The 18,853-nt window shown below is 42.6% G+C and overlaps 1 protein-coding gene across 5 annotated transcripts in view; it reads left to right on the plus strand.

Annotated features, from left to right (window-relative positions):
• Nucleotides 1-18,401, plus strand: part of mkxa (mohawk homeobox a) — an 80,774-nt gene extending 62,373 nt beyond the window's left edge. For 4 of the 5 annotated variants that reach the window (XM_041185218.1, XM_041185220.1, XM_041185219.1 and 1 more), the window contains exons 6-7: nucleotides 15,668-15,701; nucleotides 15,797-18,401. In XM_041185218.1, the coding sequence (XP_041041152.1) occupies nucleotides 15,668-15,701; nucleotides 15,797-15,983 (221 nt within the window). In that variant the 3' untranslated portion in view covers nucleotides 15,984-18,401. The remainder of the gene's footprint in view (nucleotides 1-15,667; nucleotides 15,702-15,796) is intronic. The other variant, XR_005942692.1, reaches the window with a different exon arrangement.
• The last annotated feature ends 452 nt before the right edge of the window (nucleotides 18,402-18,853 follow it).

The raw sequence follows: 18,853 nt of genomic DNA on the forward strand, positions 1-18,853 counted from the left end.
GCTAAAAGATCAGATGTGTGAAATTAATGTGCTGTCATACCTGAGGCATTGATTTGAGACTGGTGGCTCCACATTGCTCTCTGGTCAGATACACAGAGCTCGTCATGGGTGTTTTTAAAAAAATCATTCTGGTGATGTGGACATCCCTGGCCAGATTGGCTAATATGATTCATCCCTAGTTGCCCTGGGAAGGTGATGGTGGACCTACTTCATGTTAGATCCATCAGAAGGCAGTTAAAAGTCAACCATTCTGGAGCCACAAATAGGCCAGGCCAGGTACAGGCAGCAGCTTTCCATCCCTAAGGGACATTGGTGAACCAGTTGAATTTGCATGACAATCTGACAGCTTCGTCGTCACTTTCACTGATGTCAGCTTTTTAATTCCATATTTTCTAATACTGAATTCAAATTCTCCACTATGTCATGGTGGGATTTTAACCCACTTTTTCTGGATTATTTGACCAGGTTCTCTGGATCACCAGTCCACTAATTTAGCCACTGTACCCTCAAGCACCAACTCATATCAAAATGTCAAATTGGCTGTCCCATCAGCTCCTCACTGACACAAAAAAGTTAAAAATAAAGTTTGAAAAGACTACTTGGGAAACTTTTAAAATTTGCTTTAGTATGGTTGCAGATATATTGCTCATCCACATCCCAGATTGTCCAGGGATGATGTATTTTGGCTAAAAGGTTAGGCTGGAGAGCTGGGATTGTTCACCTTAGAACAAAAGAGATTGAGGGGAGATTTGATAGAGATGTACAAGATTATGACATACTTTGAAAAAGTAGGCAAAGAAAAGCTGTTTCCATTAGCTGATCGGACAGGGACCATGGGACACAGATTTAAGCTTTTGGGCAAGAGATGCAAGGGGGATGTGAGGAAAACATTTTTTTTGCATCGACTGGTAATGATCTAGAACTCGCTGCCTATGACAGTAGTGGAGGTGGAGATGATCAATAATTTCAAAAGGAAAATGGATGGACACTTGAGGGAAATAAACTTGCAGGGTTACAGGGTTAATACAGATAATTGAGAATGACTGGATTGCTCTCCAGAGAGCCTGCATGGATTCAATAGCCTCCTCCTCTGCTTGTAATAACTCTGTGACTTTATGACTCTATTCAAATCAATGTAGGAGATGTGGTCTAATAATAAAATATGCGCAGAGAAATTATTCCCTTCTGGACTTTCCTAAGGGGAAAATATTACCTTAGGCTTTCTTTTTCCTGCAATTATCTGTAGTTCTACCTTAAAATGAAGCTCTAAGATCACAGAACTTGTCAAGAACTAAGCTTCTTAGAACAAGTATTTAGACATGTAGAGGGTTAAGATAGAGTTGGATATTTCTCAGCATTTTTTAAAATGGAAAACTGAAGCTCTTTTGTTGAGGAGCTGTATGAATTTCACTGGAATCCTGTACTGGAGAATTCCATTGCATTCTCCAATTTTTTTCAGCCAAATCACGCATTAATGTATATTCTATGTTAGGAATTCCCCTACTCGGCACTTTAGCATCTTTTCCCCTATTTGCTAAGTTTCCTCATTTTCATACTATTTGGCAATCATCCATGTCAGTGAAAGTCAAAGAACCATTCAGAGGAAAAGAATAAAGTCCAATATTTCTGATTAATCTTACAGGGCCGTATTATTATACTTGGCTCATCAAAGCCACAAATATGCATTCTTCAGGTGTAAAAGACAAAGAGAAGCCCTTCACTTCTAATTGCCATTGCTAAAGGAACCTCATGTGCTAAAAAAAATGTTCCCAAAATGTTTTTGCCTTTTTCTAATTTCTACAAAGTTTCACACTGTTGTTGTCAGCCTTTGTTATATTTAACTATTGAATATTCATTTCTGCCACATTCTGAGAAGATATTGTAAGTTTGGCATACTAAACTTAAATTGAATTTAAAGCTCTATCATAGTTAATAATAAAGGTTATAAATTTACATGCCAGTGAAATAAAACTTAACAGTTAAAAAAGACATAGCTTAACTGAAGACATAGGTTAACTGAAATGGACAGCTTACTACTGTTAAAAGATGAAACAATTAAGCAACTTTAACTTAGCTTCCTTTATCTTGGCGGATTTGTTGCAGGACTGAATAAAACATTTTACTTATCCTTTTTAAAATTGTAATTTTGCTGACAAACATAATCTCCTCAGGAACTAGCCTATTTACAACAGATGTTCTCTGCACTGAGCAAGATGTTTAATTATTGATTCTCACTGTTATTTATTTATTAAAGAATTATTTTGGTCTTAACTGGAACTTCCTAAAGATCTATTGTGCTATTAAATTTGATGATACATAATAGGGTCTTGTTAACACCAACTTTTATAACCAAGCAAAATGGAAACCACAGCTTTATCTGGATTCTGCAACAATGGGCAGAATTTAATCCAGCCTGTTGCAGTGGGAAACATGGTGGCTGAGCCCACTCCATTGCAGGAGAGGCTGTGTGTTAGTCTTTAGCAGTAGGCAAACCTCCCGCGATTAAGTCGGGGATAGGAAGGGGCCGATGCAAAAAACCCGCCCACTTGCGTCAGGATGTCACTTAGGCTCATTGATGAGCCAATTGACAGCATTTATCCCTGAGCCCACCAGAATTTAGTGGTGGTTTAGGGATTAAGTGGGAGTCACACAGTTTCCTCAAAAACCAGCCAGCAGATCCTCATGGGTTTGCCAGTGGTCTACTGGAAGGGGAAGGTATGTGGGGGCAGGGGCTGGTGTCCCTTGTTGTCAGGCACTCTGTGTCTGATCAAGGGACCTAACATCAAGAAGGGGGGTGAGGGGAATGCCCAAGGCCATCATTCTGCCTTTCACTTCAACCCCCCTACACCCCCTTGACTCCCCTCCACACAACCACTCTCTTGCCCTCACTCACCTGAGTCCAGGGGTCCAACAACAATTTCTGATTATGTCCCTGGAGCACTACCAGCAGCAGCCACCTCTCTGGGTGGCACTACAGGCAATGGTGGACTGCCAGCCTCTGATTGGCTGGCAGCTCTTCACAGGCAGCATTTCCACCACTGGGATCCTAAATCCTGGGGAGCGCCCAATGAGGGCCAGTTAAGTGCCTGATAGGCACTTAATTTGGTCAGGCACCCACACCCATCACCTAACTGGTGGGCAGGACCCATGTTGGGAACATTAAATCCAGCCCCATTAGAAGGCCAAAAAGAAAATCAGGTAGAATATGCTGGAAAAACTCAGCAGGTGTGACAGAATCTATGGAGAAAGAAACAGAGCTAACGTTTCAAGTCCGTATGACTCTTCTTCACAGCTAAAGAGGAGTAGAAATGTGATTAAATGTATACGGTTTAAGGGGGTTGGAGCAGGTGAGGCTGGATAGAAGGTCAACGATAGGTGGGGGCTAAGAAGAGATTGGCAAAGAAGTCATGGCAAACACAAGGAGGGAAATGGAAAGCAATGAAGGTGAATGAAGAAAATAAGGTAGACTTTCCCAATCCTCACCTGCGGCAAGTTACTTCACAAGGCATGACTATGTTTGAGAAAATCACAAGCAGTGGGCCCACAACCTTTTGATGCATGACCACATAATGGAGGAACTTTGTCGCAGGAGAAAACATTGTAACATTTATATTTTTATATATACACATATAAATATGTATATATGTGAGAGAATCATATATATATATATGTGTGTATATATGTATATATTTATATATATATAGATATATATATATATAGTGTGTAATATAAATATGTATATGTTTAAAATGCCTACTGGTAAAGCAACTTTTAAAATAATAGAAAGCAGAAAATCCTGCCTAGCTGTCAACCACTGACACATCTGGCTTTTGTGTCTCCAGTATTCAGTGAAAGGGAATGTTTGTAAAATAAGTTGATGTCAGATGACTAACATCTCCAGTTGTGTTATTGTTGGCATCCTGTCCATTTCTGAAATATGTAAATATAATGTAAAGATGATGCACCTTTGAAACTCAGTTATAGTTTACTCCTATGTTGTAACTGAAAGTGTAGCTGAGCATCAGCTCTCCAGTACCATTTCTAGAATGGGTTCGTTCAATGATAATCACATCTCAATTTAGGACTGAGCAGAAACCTTTGATCATATATCTGTCTGGAGTTAATTATTGTGTTATGTTGACTCAGGCAGTGTTTGGCTTTCATACCTAAAAAAAAAATATTTTTTTCAAAATTGGCTATCAATTAAATGGAGATGAAAGTGGATGTTTGGAAAATGAGTCTGCACCAGATGACCAATATGACCAACATCCACATTTGTTTGCTGGTAATTCGCCTATTTCTGAAACATCCATCTAACACAAAGAAGATGTGTCCTTTGAAATACTGACACAGTTGTGTTCAGCATCGTTTGATAGCCTCTGTACACAAGTCAACCCTTCACCATACTATTCTTCCTGAACATGGTCTGGATCTAAACTGTGAATCACTCTTAACAACCAATGCTACATTCTACCTGTTGATAATTCATTTGCCTTGAATGAATTATCAAGTTATGTTGATTTAGATACCCATGGTTGGCTTTCTTTTAAAATGAAATGAAAAAAAAAAACTATTAATTAAAAGTAGGTCCTGGAAACATTGTAAAGTACCAGAAATAGCTTATCCTGTTATGTTCACACACTATTCAATTATGAAAAATGTAAGCTATCAAAGAGCATTTCTTTTAACTAGATAACCCACCTATAATACCATTATAAACCTTGGAGCACTTCTATGGTAAGAATGAAGAATATGTTTAAAATAATTGTTAATAACGTTAGCTGAAGTTAGGTCAGTTCAAAATGTTTCCATGTACAATATACTTGGCTGCTGTTGTGTGTGCATGAGATATAGATTAAAGTAGACACAGTTAGAAAAAGTTCAGTGGACCCAGCTGTGGAGAACTGAGGCAGACTGGAAAACGTTTGGCTGATGCCAGTGCTGTCTGATCGGACTAAACAGATAATGACTTTAAAATTGCTATAACCTGGTTTCAATTATGTAGACTAGGTTTCATGATGCTCTTTAGAACACTGGTTTTAAAAATGCTGAAAATAGAGCACATGGGAACAAAGGTGTGGAATTAATGTTTGCAATATATTTTTACAATTACCAATAAAATATTATCAGGTTAAAATTGTTAGCAAGGGGATGTAAGGTATTTAAGCATGCTAATATTAAAACGCCTATTTCTAGGTTTAACATATTCTTAATAAGACTACCAGTGAATAACTTGGTGAAGTAACAAATCCACTTGACTTTTGATATAAGTTACACAACTGATAGATCACAATGTGGTTAGTGGCTTGCAACAGTGTTCTTTCACATCTGGGTTTGGATTCAGTCCAGACCATTCTCCTCTCTCTGGGGACTGTTAACCCAAATGAAAAAGGAGCCATAACTTAATTTTCAGAGCGCCCAAATTTACATCACAAGATGGCCCATAATTTGACACCAATAATGATTAAATTGCCACTTTCGCTCAGTGCAATTGCAGGGGAGGTAGCTGTGTGAGAACTAGAAGTCGCACACTGGTGTAATTGAAAGCTTATCCTGAGATGAGAATTAAGTCATATTGTTGTGGCAGTATAGAAGGAGATTCCCTGTAAATGACTTGTGCTACACCAGGAATAAGAGTGCTTGATGCTGACAGAGGAAGTAAAAAAGTGAAACTTATTTCAATGCATCAAGAATCCTCTCTCATCTTGTTAAACATAAAATCCACAAACAACAAAAGCTCAGAAATACACCTATTATTGGTGGTTCTACTGCAGCATTGTCATATCGTGCTCTAGGATGCCATTTAAGTTCAGTATATATTAGCATTTGAAATTTGATCCAGCCCAATAGTGCAATAGGTCATTTTTGCGCTATGGACACAATGATCGTGTGACTTCCATAAGATTTCCCATGACATTGCTCATGGTGAGGTAGATAGTATGCTATTTTTCAAGGATAGAAACCATGTACAAGGCAAACACGATGTATTATTCTTCTTCTAAAGAACCTCTTTAAGGCTGCAATGTCTATTCAATATACAAACACTGGGCCAGTTTATTCAAGGGTCGATTAAGAAATTCTAGATGCAGTATGTTGTATTCCTGCTGGTTTTCTATATAGATTCCAAATGCTACTTCTCATCCCCTTTATTTAAACATTTTTCAATGAGGTTGCAGAAATTTACATGAGACATTGTGATATCTGAAGTACGACAAACAGGAATTACCCACATTTGTTGTGTTTATAATGGTACAAAGCGATTGATAGATTGATCAACAAACTATGAACAGTAATTCTTTTTCACCTGGTACAATAAAGTTCCCTGTAGCAGTCTATAAATGTCTTTTCAAACTGATTTGAATTTTTAAGGAATTTAGGTCAAAGAATGAAATATAACTGTAGGAGAGTAAACCTGTTAAATCTATCTACAAAAATGTTTGTTATTTTCTCAACTGATGGGTAAAAAAGCTCTGGATAAATCTGTACAAACATTTGTTCTAAATTGTTACACTACATTTGACCTACAATGATCCAAATATTTCACCACTGTAAGTGCAGACATGACACTTCTTGACCTTCTGAGAAGGAATAGTTTAGCAATCGAAAGGAGCTAATTCAAATCCCGCTGTTTCAGACTCCCTCTGGTTCTCTAATAGCATCAGGTCATAAGATTAGGTTTCAGCCTCTAAGCAGTAGGATAATCAGAGCCTCTTTTATCATTAGAATATAATAACTGCATAGCTCAATAAACAAGGAACATTGAGCATTTCCTTTCTGAAATTGCGTTATCCTTTGCTGAAGTGACTGTGAGCCCACCCAAATCAAGTCACCTAAAACAAATTTAAAATGCAACTGAAACCATTGTGGCTATGCACAAGTTGCAGCAAAACATTCCATTATATGACAATAGTCGCTGAAGGTTAAAATGTGTAAAGTAAATTTTAGGAAGTTCCTATTTACTCGAATCAACCATCCAAGAATTTTTCAAACTCAACTTTTAGTATTATTAATGCATTCAAATGCAATGCTTCAAAGGGTGGTGGAAGTAGATTCAGCAGTGCCTTTGGATAAATATTTGATGAAGTGCTGTGTAGCATGGAATAAAATGGACATTGGCAGCAAGGATACAAAGTTGGCTGAGTGACAAGAAACAGTAGTGGGAATGTTTGTTTCTCAGACTGGAGAAAGATATATATAGTGGGGTTCCCCAGGTTTTGTAATTAGGGCCATGGTTTTTCTTGATATATGTTGATGACTTAGGGCAGAATTTTTCACTCGGCATGCCCAACCCGCTCAAGCGTGAAATAACATGTGATGACGTCGGGTGAGCATCCTGACATCAACGCTCACTATTTTTTTAATTCATTCATGGGATGTGGACATCACTGGTTAGTCCAGCATTTATTACCCACCCCTAATTGCCTTTGTTAAGAGTCAACCAGATTGCTGTGGGTCTGGAGCCACATGTAGGCCAGACCAGATAAGGACAGCTGATTTCCTTCCCTAAAGGACATTAGTGAACCAGATGGGTTTTTACAACAATTGACAGTGGTTTCATGGGGCAGAATTTTCTGCCTGTCAGGCGGGCTGTGCGGGAGCAGGCACGGACCCGATTGCCGCCCGCGATCGGGTCTGCGCTACCATTTTAGGCGGGCGGGCCAATTAAGGCCCTCCCAGCGTAAATCGCGGCTCCTGAGGACAGCGGGAGTGGGCGGGTGGTGGCAGGACTGCAATGACCACTGGGTCCAATGGCGACCCGGCGGCCTGTTTTAAAAAGCTGCTGCAGCCTTTCATGGCTGTGGAAGGGATCCCCAGAGCTCTGCTGGTGAGCAGGCCAGGCAGGAGGGTAGGGCAGGGGGCCAATGTGCCCCTCATTTTTCTGACGATTGCCCTGTTGCCTTCTTCGAGGAGGTGGCAGCACGGCAGGAGGTCCTGGTACCCCAGGACGGGAGGAGCAGCCCCCCCCACATGACCAAACATGCCTGGGAGGAAGTGGCAGAGGTGGTGAGCTCCTGGGATGTGGTGAGGCGCATCTGGATCCAGTGTCGCAAGTGCTTCAATGACCTGTTGTGCTTGGGAAGGGTGAGTACCATGTTGGCATTGGTCACTTAACCCAGCAGGTAGGCTTTCCCCCCTAGCTGCTCACCCCACAACTGCCCCCCCCCCCACCCCCCCTCCCCCCCCTCCCCCCACCACACCCACCCAACCCCCAACCCTGAGTGCAGTGACTGCAATGAATCATTAACGGCATGTGTCCTTTGCTGGGCCAGCAGATATTGCCCATGCCGAGGTTATCCTGAGAGGGTGGTGAAGAGATGGGTTCTGCACCCACAGCATGTGGTAAACTGAGACCCAATTACTGTTTTGGGGGCAATCTGGAGGAGCTGCACCCAGGTGCAGTGCTGGAACTCCAGGGCATGTCAAAGTCAGGGTCGTGACATGCTGGGAGGGGAGCTTCAAGGTGTGTGGCACTGATTGATCTGCTGTCCTCTGTGCTCCACATGCATGTGCCTCCTTGCTATGGGAGGTTAGACCCTGTGGTCCCAAATGTGATGAAGGCAGCATTTGGCCAAGGGGGTGCAGGGCGGACAGGCCGAGCATCTTTGTGTGAGTGTTCAGCAGCAGCGGGGTGAGGAGGCACTGGAGCCCTGCAATGTCCCACTATGGTTGGGGTGGGCCGTCTGCGAAGAGAGTGCAGGTACAAGTAGCACTAATCAATGCTCTTCTCTCCTTTTCAGGAGAAGAATGCACATAATGCCACCGAGCGGCTGAGGACTGATGGAGGGATGGCACAGTTAGTGATTCTCAGCCGCTCCAAGCAGGAGGCCCTACATCTGGAGACGTGCCACGCGCCCAGGTCCACTGGTGTCGGTGGGGCTGGGGTGCCGGGGGCAGGTATGTTTGCCCAGCAGTGAGGTCACCATTGTTCTCCCAACAGCCACGGCAGTGCTGAATGTTCAGTGATTGATGTTTGCAACATGGCTTGACCATTGCTTCTGGAAGGATGAGCGCATAATGATCCGGGGGACAGGGATACACATTGACATAGTCTCCAAGTTAACTGATCCAATGTTCTTGTTCTTCCTTTCAGCACCAGCGGAGCAGGGCTGGGAGGAGGAGCAGCAGAGGCCCCCTCTCACACCTGAGAGCCCTGAAGTCTCACCAACGTCACACCATCTCTGCCAGGCAGGCATCAGCGCAGATACCAGCACCTCGGTGGGAATTAGAACATTGGCTAGTGTCCCAGGGCACAGCATTCAGGGCACTTCACAGTCACTGGAGGAGCTGGCAGAGATAGAGAGTGCTCATGGCGCCAGCACTTAGAGGACTGCAGGGGACCAGGCACATGCTCAGTTGGTGCCTGATGATGTGCCTCTGGAGTCGTCTGTGATCCAGCAAACGCAGGAAATGTGGCCAGGTGTGCGGGAACATCTGAGGGAGATACATGAGGCTATGTTTGGCTTGGTGTCCGCGGTGGAGGAGTCTACGTGGACGATCGCCAAAGCAATGAGGCACATGTCCAAGCACCATGTGTCCTCCATGGAGAGAGTGGCGACTCTCGTGAAGAGGTTCCTCCAGGAGACCCATCAAGGCTTCCTGTGGATACGCTTTGACCAGCAAGCCCTCACATCATAACCTCCAGCCAGTTATAGGGTTGTTAATATCAGTGGAATCAAAGCTAATACTATTTGACTATCAGTCCTGGATGTGACTAACAGCAGCAATAACAGCAAAATCCAATCCCTGCAGTCACTTGTGAATTCGCTGGTGTGACAGCAGGTTGGCTGACTGAGTGAATCCCTCATTTGACCTCAGCTCGTCAGTGCCAGTGTAGGAGATGGTGTGGACACCAAGTTTCCCAGCTCGGTGCCCTCCATCCACAGTGAGCAGGGAGGTCCGAAGCGACCTCATGTCAGCGCAGCAGCTGCCTGTCGTCTCTGCGGGTACCTCTCAGGTTGCTCCAAATGAGGGCGGCAGCCCCTCTGCCAGTGACTGCTGCATCCGATGAGACTGCGATGACTGAGGAGATGCCAGCTGTGGAACTGGCCGCTTCCTCCCAGGCGGGGCCAGCACAGGCTGCACGGACCAGAGGACAGCCGTCAAGGTCATCGAGGCCAACAGGACAGCAGCGTGAACGGGCTGTCTCAGATGCCAGTCCCAGCAAGGGGGCAGCACCAAGACATAGCACCCAGAAATGTAAACATAAGGCACTTTAGGCACGCCACGGGTTTATCACTGGTGCTTTTGTGTTGGCCAGCAATGAGTTCTTTATGAGTTGGTGTGATGTTGAACACCTTTGTCTTTTTGTTTTTTTAAGTTCCTTTTGTTATACCATTAAATTCAGACATGTCACCATGGCTGAGGGTGCCTCTTTTCTTCTGCAGATGGATGGTTACCGATAATGTTATGAGTGACTTGTGGGACATTCAGCTTTATTAACAAGGCCCTTAGTTAATGTTCCTGTCCAGGCAGATTTTGCACTCAGGTATCGAGTGTGGGGCTTGCATCCCTGGCTTTTCCTGGACATATGTAATGTGCTAGCTGAAGGGTCGTTCGATTAAAGGCTCCCGGGTGTCCCTGGCTCCCTGCAGTATGCCCAGGTCAGTGTCTATCCCCTCAGCATTTCCCTGTGTGTGCTCATCCTCGGACTCACTGCTGGACTCATCGTGTGCAGCCACAGCAACTGCGTCTACATCTTCTTCGTCCACAGCGTCGCCCCTTTCCAGCTCAAGATTGTGGAGAGCGCAGCATGCAGCCACTATCAGTGACATATGATCTCGGGGGTATTGGAGTGCGCCCCCTGAGCAGTTCAGGCATTGGAAGCACATTTTGAGAAGACCAATGGTTCTCTCCACACAGCCCTTGTGGAAGCGTGGCTCTTATTGTACCATTGCTCAGCTTCTGTTCTTGGATGGCGGAGAGGTGTCATGAGCCACCTTCTGAGGGGATAGTCCTTGTCATCCAGCGGCCAACCATCCAGCCGTGCTGGAGCACTGAAGAGCCCCGGCACCTGGGAGTGTCTGAGGATGTAGGCGTCGTGGGAGCTGCCTGGGTACTTTGCACAGACTTGCAGAATCTGCATCCTGTGGTCACACACTATCTGCACGTTCATGGAGTGGAAGCCCTTCCTGTTGATGAAGGATCACCTGCTGGCACCTTGATGGCCACATGTGTGCAGTCTATAGCACCCTGGATGTGGGGAAAGCTAGCAATGACTGCAAAGCCTCTGGGTCTGACTTGCCCGGTCCCAACGGTAGAGGATGAAGGTCAATGCACGCCTGAACAGAACGTCTGTAACCTGCTTGACACAAGTGTGGACAGCTGATTGGGAGATACCGCAAAGATCACCCACCGAGCCCTGGAAGGAACCAGAGGCATAGAAGTTGAGGGCAGCTGTGACGAATAGAGCCACTGGCATGGGATGTCCACCCACGCAGTTCGCGGAGGTCTCAGGGCCAATCATCTGACAGATATAGTTGACTGTGTCTCCCTTGAGAGACAGAGCCTCCTGCGGCACTGCACCTCAGACATTTTGAGGTAGCTGCTTCCCCGCCTGTATACCCTGGCAGCAGGATAGTGGCATCTTCTGTGGCCCCTTCCACCTTGGACAACCTCTTGGACCTGTACCCATTGTGTCTGCGCCTGTCCTCCAAAGGTGGCTCCCCTGGAGGCTGAATGTGCACTCCTGGCCTCCTCCCCCTTCTAGCCCTCCCTTCCTCCTCAGAGGAGATGCCTCCAGTGGGGAGTTCAACTCCCATTCCCAGGCCAAAGGAAGGCTTCCTGAAACCTGCAGGCCCAAAAAAGATTCCTCACTGCAGAGTGCTGACCTGAAGGTTGTGAGTCAAATCCAAGCAGCTGGTGTGCATTTTGAAGTCTTGCAGCTCACACAGGCAAGTATCAGTAACTTTGAAAAATCAATATTTGACAGAGCACACTCGCGACCCCACTGAGCCATCTTATCCCACCCATGGATGAGGCTTATACAAATGCGTCCTACCCGCCTGCCTGAAGATCACACGGGTGCTGAAAAATCACCGTTTATTGGTGCCTCAAGAGCCTTAAGTGGCCTGTTAATTAACGGCGGGCACGCATCAGATATTATCAGGTGCCCACCCAATGAAATTTCGCGATGGTGCACAGTCTCGCCGGGACACTCGCCCGACAACAGAAAAATTCTGCCCATGATCATCATTAGACTTTTATTTTCAGTTTTTTATTGAATTCAAATTCCACCATCTGCCGTGACAGGATTTGAACCCAGATCCCCAGAGCATTTTCCTGGGTCTCTGGATTATTAGTCTAGTGACAATGACATGATGCCATTGCCTCCCCTATTTTGGGTTGGTGGGGGTGCATGAGAGTCGGAAGCGCATCCGCCGACAGTCAAGAGGTCTGTTAAGGCCATTAAAGTAGTAATTAACTGAGATTTTTTGTTGCCTGTCCATCGTTATGGTTGGTGGGCGGATGAATCGGCCAGGCGGCCTTTGCACTTTTCAGGAAATGGCGGAAGAGGTTTCCGATATTAATTTTAAAAAATAAAAATATTTGGACAGAATTTTCATCAGTGGCTGATTCTGATGCTTGGTCATTTTCCCCTGTTTTTGAAATCTTTATTCTTTTGCATTTAAACTCTTCAGCTCCTTGAGGCAGAACTCTGCCTTCAGGGAGCTTACATTCTGCATGCGCCCATGCCCGCACTGACTTCAGCGCTTGCCCTCCTCTTGTCACCACCCCCTCTGCCCCCCAGCAGCGCTGAGCCTTTCTGCTCAGCACGCCTTTCACGCTGGCCGGCCACGAATGAGCTAACCAGCATGAAAATGCGGCCGGATGACGATCCCGCTCAGGATCCATTCCCCAGCTGCTCCTGGGCCACTGATTGCAGGCACCCGCCAAATTAAAAATCCTGCCCTTAGACTTTGGGATACAGGGTACAATCTCAAAATTTGCATTTGACTCCAAAGTATTGTGAACTGTGAGGAAGAAAGTGATAAACTTCAAGAGGGCTTAAACAGGCAGGTGGAATGGGTGGACAAGTGGCAGATGAAATTTAATGCGAGAACTGTTAAGTGACTCAATTTGGTAGGAAGAACGAGGAGAGACAATATAAAATAAAGGGTACAATTCCAGAGGGGTGCAGGAGCAGAAGGTATATGTGCACAAGTCAATGAGGGTAGCTGGGCAGGTTGAAAAAAATGGTTAATAAAGCATATGGGATCCTGAGCTTTATAAATAGGTGCACAGAGTACAAATAAGAAAGGTATAATGAACCTGTTTCACCCTCAATTGACCTACTGTGCCTGTGCCAGCTCTTTGGAAGAGCTATCCCAAAGTGTTCAGTTCTGGGCACCATATGTGAGGGAGGCTGTAAAGGCATTAGGGAGAGTGTAGAAAAGATTCTCAAGGTTCCTGGCATGAGGAACTTCAGTTGTATGGATAGATTGAAGACGCTGAGGCTGTTCTCCTTGGAGAAGATCAAGAGATTTGAGGTGTTCAAAAACATGAGGGGCCAGGACAGAGTAGATCAGGAGAAACTATTCCCATTGGTGGAAGGATCAAACACAGCAATTTAAGGTGATAGGCAAAAGAAGCAATGACCTTATGAAGAAAAGCTTTTTAACACAGCAAGTCTGGAATGTACTGCTTGAAATTGTGGTGGAGGCAGATTCAATGAAGACCTTAAAAAGAGAATTGGGTAATGACCTGAAGCAAATAAATTTACAGAGCTATGGAAAAAGGCAGGGGAATAGAACTAGGTCTTCCAGAGAGTAGGCATGGACATGACAGGCCAAATGGCCTCCTTCTGTGCTGTAACAATTCTATGATTCAATACACTTGCAAGGAAAAACTTGCAGAGCTATAAAGAAGAGCAGGAGAGTGAGATTAATGGGAAAGCTCTTCCAAAGAGCTGGCCCAAGCACAATAGGTCAATTGACCCCCTTCCATGCTGAACAATTCTATGATTGATATTAGCAGAAAGCTGACTGTTTCATCAACCTGGCAACAGTACTATTTAACTGGTGTTCAGATACTGATGCGCAGAGTCTATCTTCCCTATTCAGGCAGCAGTATAAATCAGGTCTACTGGGCTGCACATGCTGCTGAATCAGGTAGGTTAGCTGCAGCCCTGTAGACCAATCCTGGGAGCACGTTGTTGTTACATTCACATTGTAATTATGTACCCACTGTAATGTCACAGAAAAGCAGAAACAGCTTCACTGCCATACCAAAACTTCTGTGTAGTAGGAGTCAGATCAGTTGGCACACTCAAATGGCAAAGTGAACTCTCATGTTGTCATTGCTTTGTGACCAGTAAACATCAGAATGAAAGCAGGCTTTGAAAAGAGGAAATGTGATCAGGTCTGTAAGATCCATTCAAAATTAGCTCACCAGAATCACAACAAATCTGAGAATCTTACTTTTATGTTCAGTTCCTCCTTTATTATGAGATGAGCTGAACATAAAAGTAAGGATGTTATTGGTGAGATCACACCTCAAATACCATGTGCAGTTTTGGTCTCCTTATTTAAGGAAGGTTGTAAATGCATTGGAGGCAGTTCAGAGGAGATTTACTAGATTGATACCTGGATTGACATTTTATGAGGAAAGGTTCGACAGACTGGGCTTGTTTCCACTGGAGTTTAGAAGAGGAAGGGGTCACTTGATTGAAATATATAAGATCCTGAATGGGATTGATAGGTGGAGGTGGAAAGGATGTTTCTTCTTGTGGGTGGGTCCAGGACTAGGGGGGCATGGTTTTAAAATTAGGAGTCACCCTTTCAGGACAGAGATGAGGAGAATTTTTTTCTGAGAGGGTTGTGCAACTTTGGAATTCTCTGCCTCAGAAGGTGGTGGAGGCCGGATCATTGAATATTTTTAAGGCAGAGGTAGATAGATTTTTGTTAGGCAAGGAAATGAAAGGTTTTTGGGTTTAGATGGGAATGTGGAATTCGAAACACAAAAACATCATGATCTTAATGAATAGTGGAGCATGCTCGAGGGGCCGAATGGCCTTCTTCTGCTCCTAATTTGTATGATTTTTTTTTGTTATTCTTTCATGGGGTCTGGGGGTCACTGCCAAGGCCAGCATTTGTTGCCCATCACAATTTTTCCTTGAACTGAGTGGCTTGCTAAGCCATTTCAGAGGGCAGTTGGGAGTCAAACACATTACTGTGGATCTGGAGTCACATGTAAGCCAGATCAGGTCAGGATAACAGATTTTCTGATTAGTGAACAACAATTAATGATAGTTTCATGATCACTGAGACTAGCTTTTCAATCCCAGATGTATTAGTTGAATTTAAATTCCACCAACTGCCATAGTGGGATTTGAACCCATGTCCCCAGAGAATTCACCTGGGCGTCTGGATTATTAGTCCAGTCTAATTGTCCCTACGCCACCATCTCCCTCTTGTAAATTCATATGTTCGTATGTAATCATTTGCTTTCAGTTCATCTTGTGCATGATAACAGCACTTTGACAGGGCACAGCACTTTACCAGTGGAAGATGCAGCAGTGCAAATGACCTTGCAGAGTCAAAGGAAAGGGAAACTGGTCTGAAAATTCTTCTTCCTTTTCACTTGAAGAAAGAAAGAGCATTTGGTTTACTGGTTTGTAAGTGAAACCTTGTAAGATAAAGAGAATAACCTTCTTCTCTTTTGTTATCAGAGACAGTGGAGCAGGGAGTGAACAGATTAACCAGGTTAGTGAAATCCCGCACATACTACTTCAGCATTGGAAATTGATAATGTCGGTTCAATTTACAGACTAAAGTGCCACTTTCCATTATTCTTTCAGCTATCCAAAGAGAAAGGAAACCTCCAAAGATGAAACCTACTGGAAGGAAATTAACGCTGCCATGGCCTTAACAAATCTGGCACAAGCAAAAGGCAAAATTCAAGGAACGACCAGCTGTATCATTCAAAAGTCTTCACATATTTCCGAAATAAAGACTTTGAAAATTTCACCGGGTAAACCATTTTAAAGAGAAAGATTAAGTGACTTAAGACATTTCAGAAGCAAAACCATTCCATGTATATATATTAAAAAATTTTCTGCAATCAAATGCTGACCCCTGGCTCCTGAAGCCAGTTTAGAACAAATCAATTTTTGAAAATCTAATCTTATGTTTATTAATATATTTAGGATCTCGCAGCAGTTTTTAAATCTTTTGTAATAACACATGTATTTTTTGCTGTTGTTGGCCAGCTTTTTTTTAAACAAGAACTGACTGTAAATTGTTAAAACGGTACAATTTCTATCAAAGTATTAACTTATTTTATGTTACTCAAATTAATCTTTGACATCTCATGTTGATACTCTCAGCATGAATATAATGTAATATAAATAATATATCAATAAGCTACATGTTGCACACTGAAAGCATTTTTACCATAGTGAAATTATACTTTTGTATAACAAGATCAGTTCCATACTGTAAGGCTCTTATTTGACAAACAGAACAAAAAAATGTCGACAACACAGGAATGTACATTGTGGTCCTGAAAAAAACATTGGGATTTTTCTGGCACGTCACTTTATTTTGACTGTAGTTACAGCCTCTTGATGTTGCTTTGGCTCAGAGAACACGTGTTGAAAATACATGACAACTGGCATGTCATACAGATCTAAATTGTGATCTAATTAGAAGCAGCTACCTTTTGCACTCAGGATTCAAATTTGCTGAATTATTAGCCAATGTTAAGCTGGAAGGTTCCAAAGTTAAACAATGCTCAAACCATTGTTTTTCGTGGTGACAAAATTCCAATATCTATTCAAAATCTGAATGAGTATGTCAGCATGCATTGGCCTCAATAAAGGACTAGCGTTACTTCTTCATTTAATACTCAAACTTATCCTTAACAATAGTAACATTTAGAAATAGAAAGCTGACCATGACAGAATAACAGGCAGAGGGAATATCAATAGTACACCGACTGGATGGAATTCCCTGTAGCAAACTGTAATCAAGCCCATTCATGCACCCATTTTGTCAATCCAAATTTCCTGCCAATGTAATTAAAAAACGTTGGAACATTAGAAATGGGCGCAAACAAGCAGAAATCCGTAAAAACAATCAGAACCCAAAGAAAGCACTGAATTCACACCATATTGTCCTTTAATTTTGAAAATTGAAGTCTCAAGCCATCTATCACACATACAAATTAGACACAGCTTGTTTAAGAACATGCATAAAAATGCATTTAAGAAACAGAAAATACAATGCAGGTTTCTGTGAAGATACATTTATAAAAATTGTTCCAAGAATAACGATAAAACACCAGAAAAAAATGATTTTGTTTCCTGCTGTGCCTAAAATTTTGATGCTAATTTTATATTGTTTGAACCAGTATAATTGCACAAAATGATGTGTGGCTTGTTAGCATGGGGGCAGAGCCATTATAATCACCTGCACTGCATTTGGAGTCAGGGAATGATAGATGGCTGTAAAAGAACAAGGAAATTTGGGTGTGGCATAATAAGACATAAAACACATTTGTACCCAAAATTCCTCAGCATTTTAACAATCTTTTTGCTTCATACGCAACGACATGCTGCTGGGGACAAGTACAGAGGGAATTTCAACACACTATATTTAAGTTGTGTACTACTGTGATCCACGTAGGTCTAAGTACTTTGCATGCTAGTTATAATGCTTATTTTGTGGCCAGATAAAATGGGGTTGTGTGCTTGTTTGATCTTAGAACTGACTTGAGGAGCTAATCTCACATCTCTTGAACCTCACGCCTACCTCTATAACTGCAGCTAGTGTAAAGTGGAGTTTAAGGAGACTGCTCGGGAACCTTCAGGCTTACTTTCTAATCTTAATATTAGCAGGGAATCAACTTTTCCATTACATTCCTAATATCAAAATTTATCTGCCATTCAGATACTGGTGAGCAATTACCAAACACATCACTTGTACAAAATTCTGGAATATAAAAATAATTTGCAATACTACTTTTCCTATTTAAAAGAAAATGTTATTGCCTATTTTTCAACTCTGAAGGAAGAATCCAATGTAATGTTTTAGGGCCACTCAGTGTAATTTCATTCCTAACATGCTCTCCTCTTTGTGCAATGAACATAATGTATTTTGAGATGGGATTTGTAAATATTTTTATACCTTTTGTGCAAACTGTTAAAAGTTGCAATTTGTAATATGCCCTTAGGTGTAAAGCAGATAATTGAATTATGTATTTTGGCATATACGAAAAAAAGCTGCTTTAAAAAAGCTTTTTATGGTAGTGTCTTTTTTTAATATATCACATTAAGCAAAATAATAGATCCAAGATTGTTTTATCATGTATCTTTTTCTGAATATGTTTAATTGTTCTGATGTGTTCAGCAAGCAATTTGCTGCAAATATTATAAATTTATAAATTATCACAATAATAAACAATAAAGTGCATGGCATTTATGATTTCTGCTACATATACATTTGGCAATTCTTCATGAAATTGCAGATCATCAGTGCAACGATGAGTACTTTTTAAAACTGCACTCTGCAACAGGATGAATGAGAAATGACTCCATGCTTGTAAAAGGTTGCTTGGCAGTAACTATGACTTATCAAGCTACTTCTCCATCCCCACCAAAAGGACTTGCCAAGTCCCAACTTTCTCTGATGAATTTAATGAGTATTTAGTGGCTAAGCACTGCCATGGCACATCCTTAATGTTTTTCAATGTTGTTTCTTTTGGTGAGATACTACTGTAGCAAAGTATGTGGAGAAGTAGTTCAAATTGCTCAGGGCCTTCCTAATTTTCACATTTAACTGCACATGTCCAAATGCAAGAGTTGCCATCCAACCTAACAGAGATGCTGATAGACTCACTGTGATTCCAACCACAA

This window comes from Carcharodon carcharias, chromosome 3, assembly GCF_017639515.1.
Source record: "Carcharodon carcharias isolate sCarCar2 chromosome 3, sCarCar2.pri, whole genome shotgun sequence".
NCBI lineage: Eukaryota > Metazoa > Chordata > Chondrichthyes > Lamniformes > Lamnidae > Carcharodon > Carcharodon carcharias.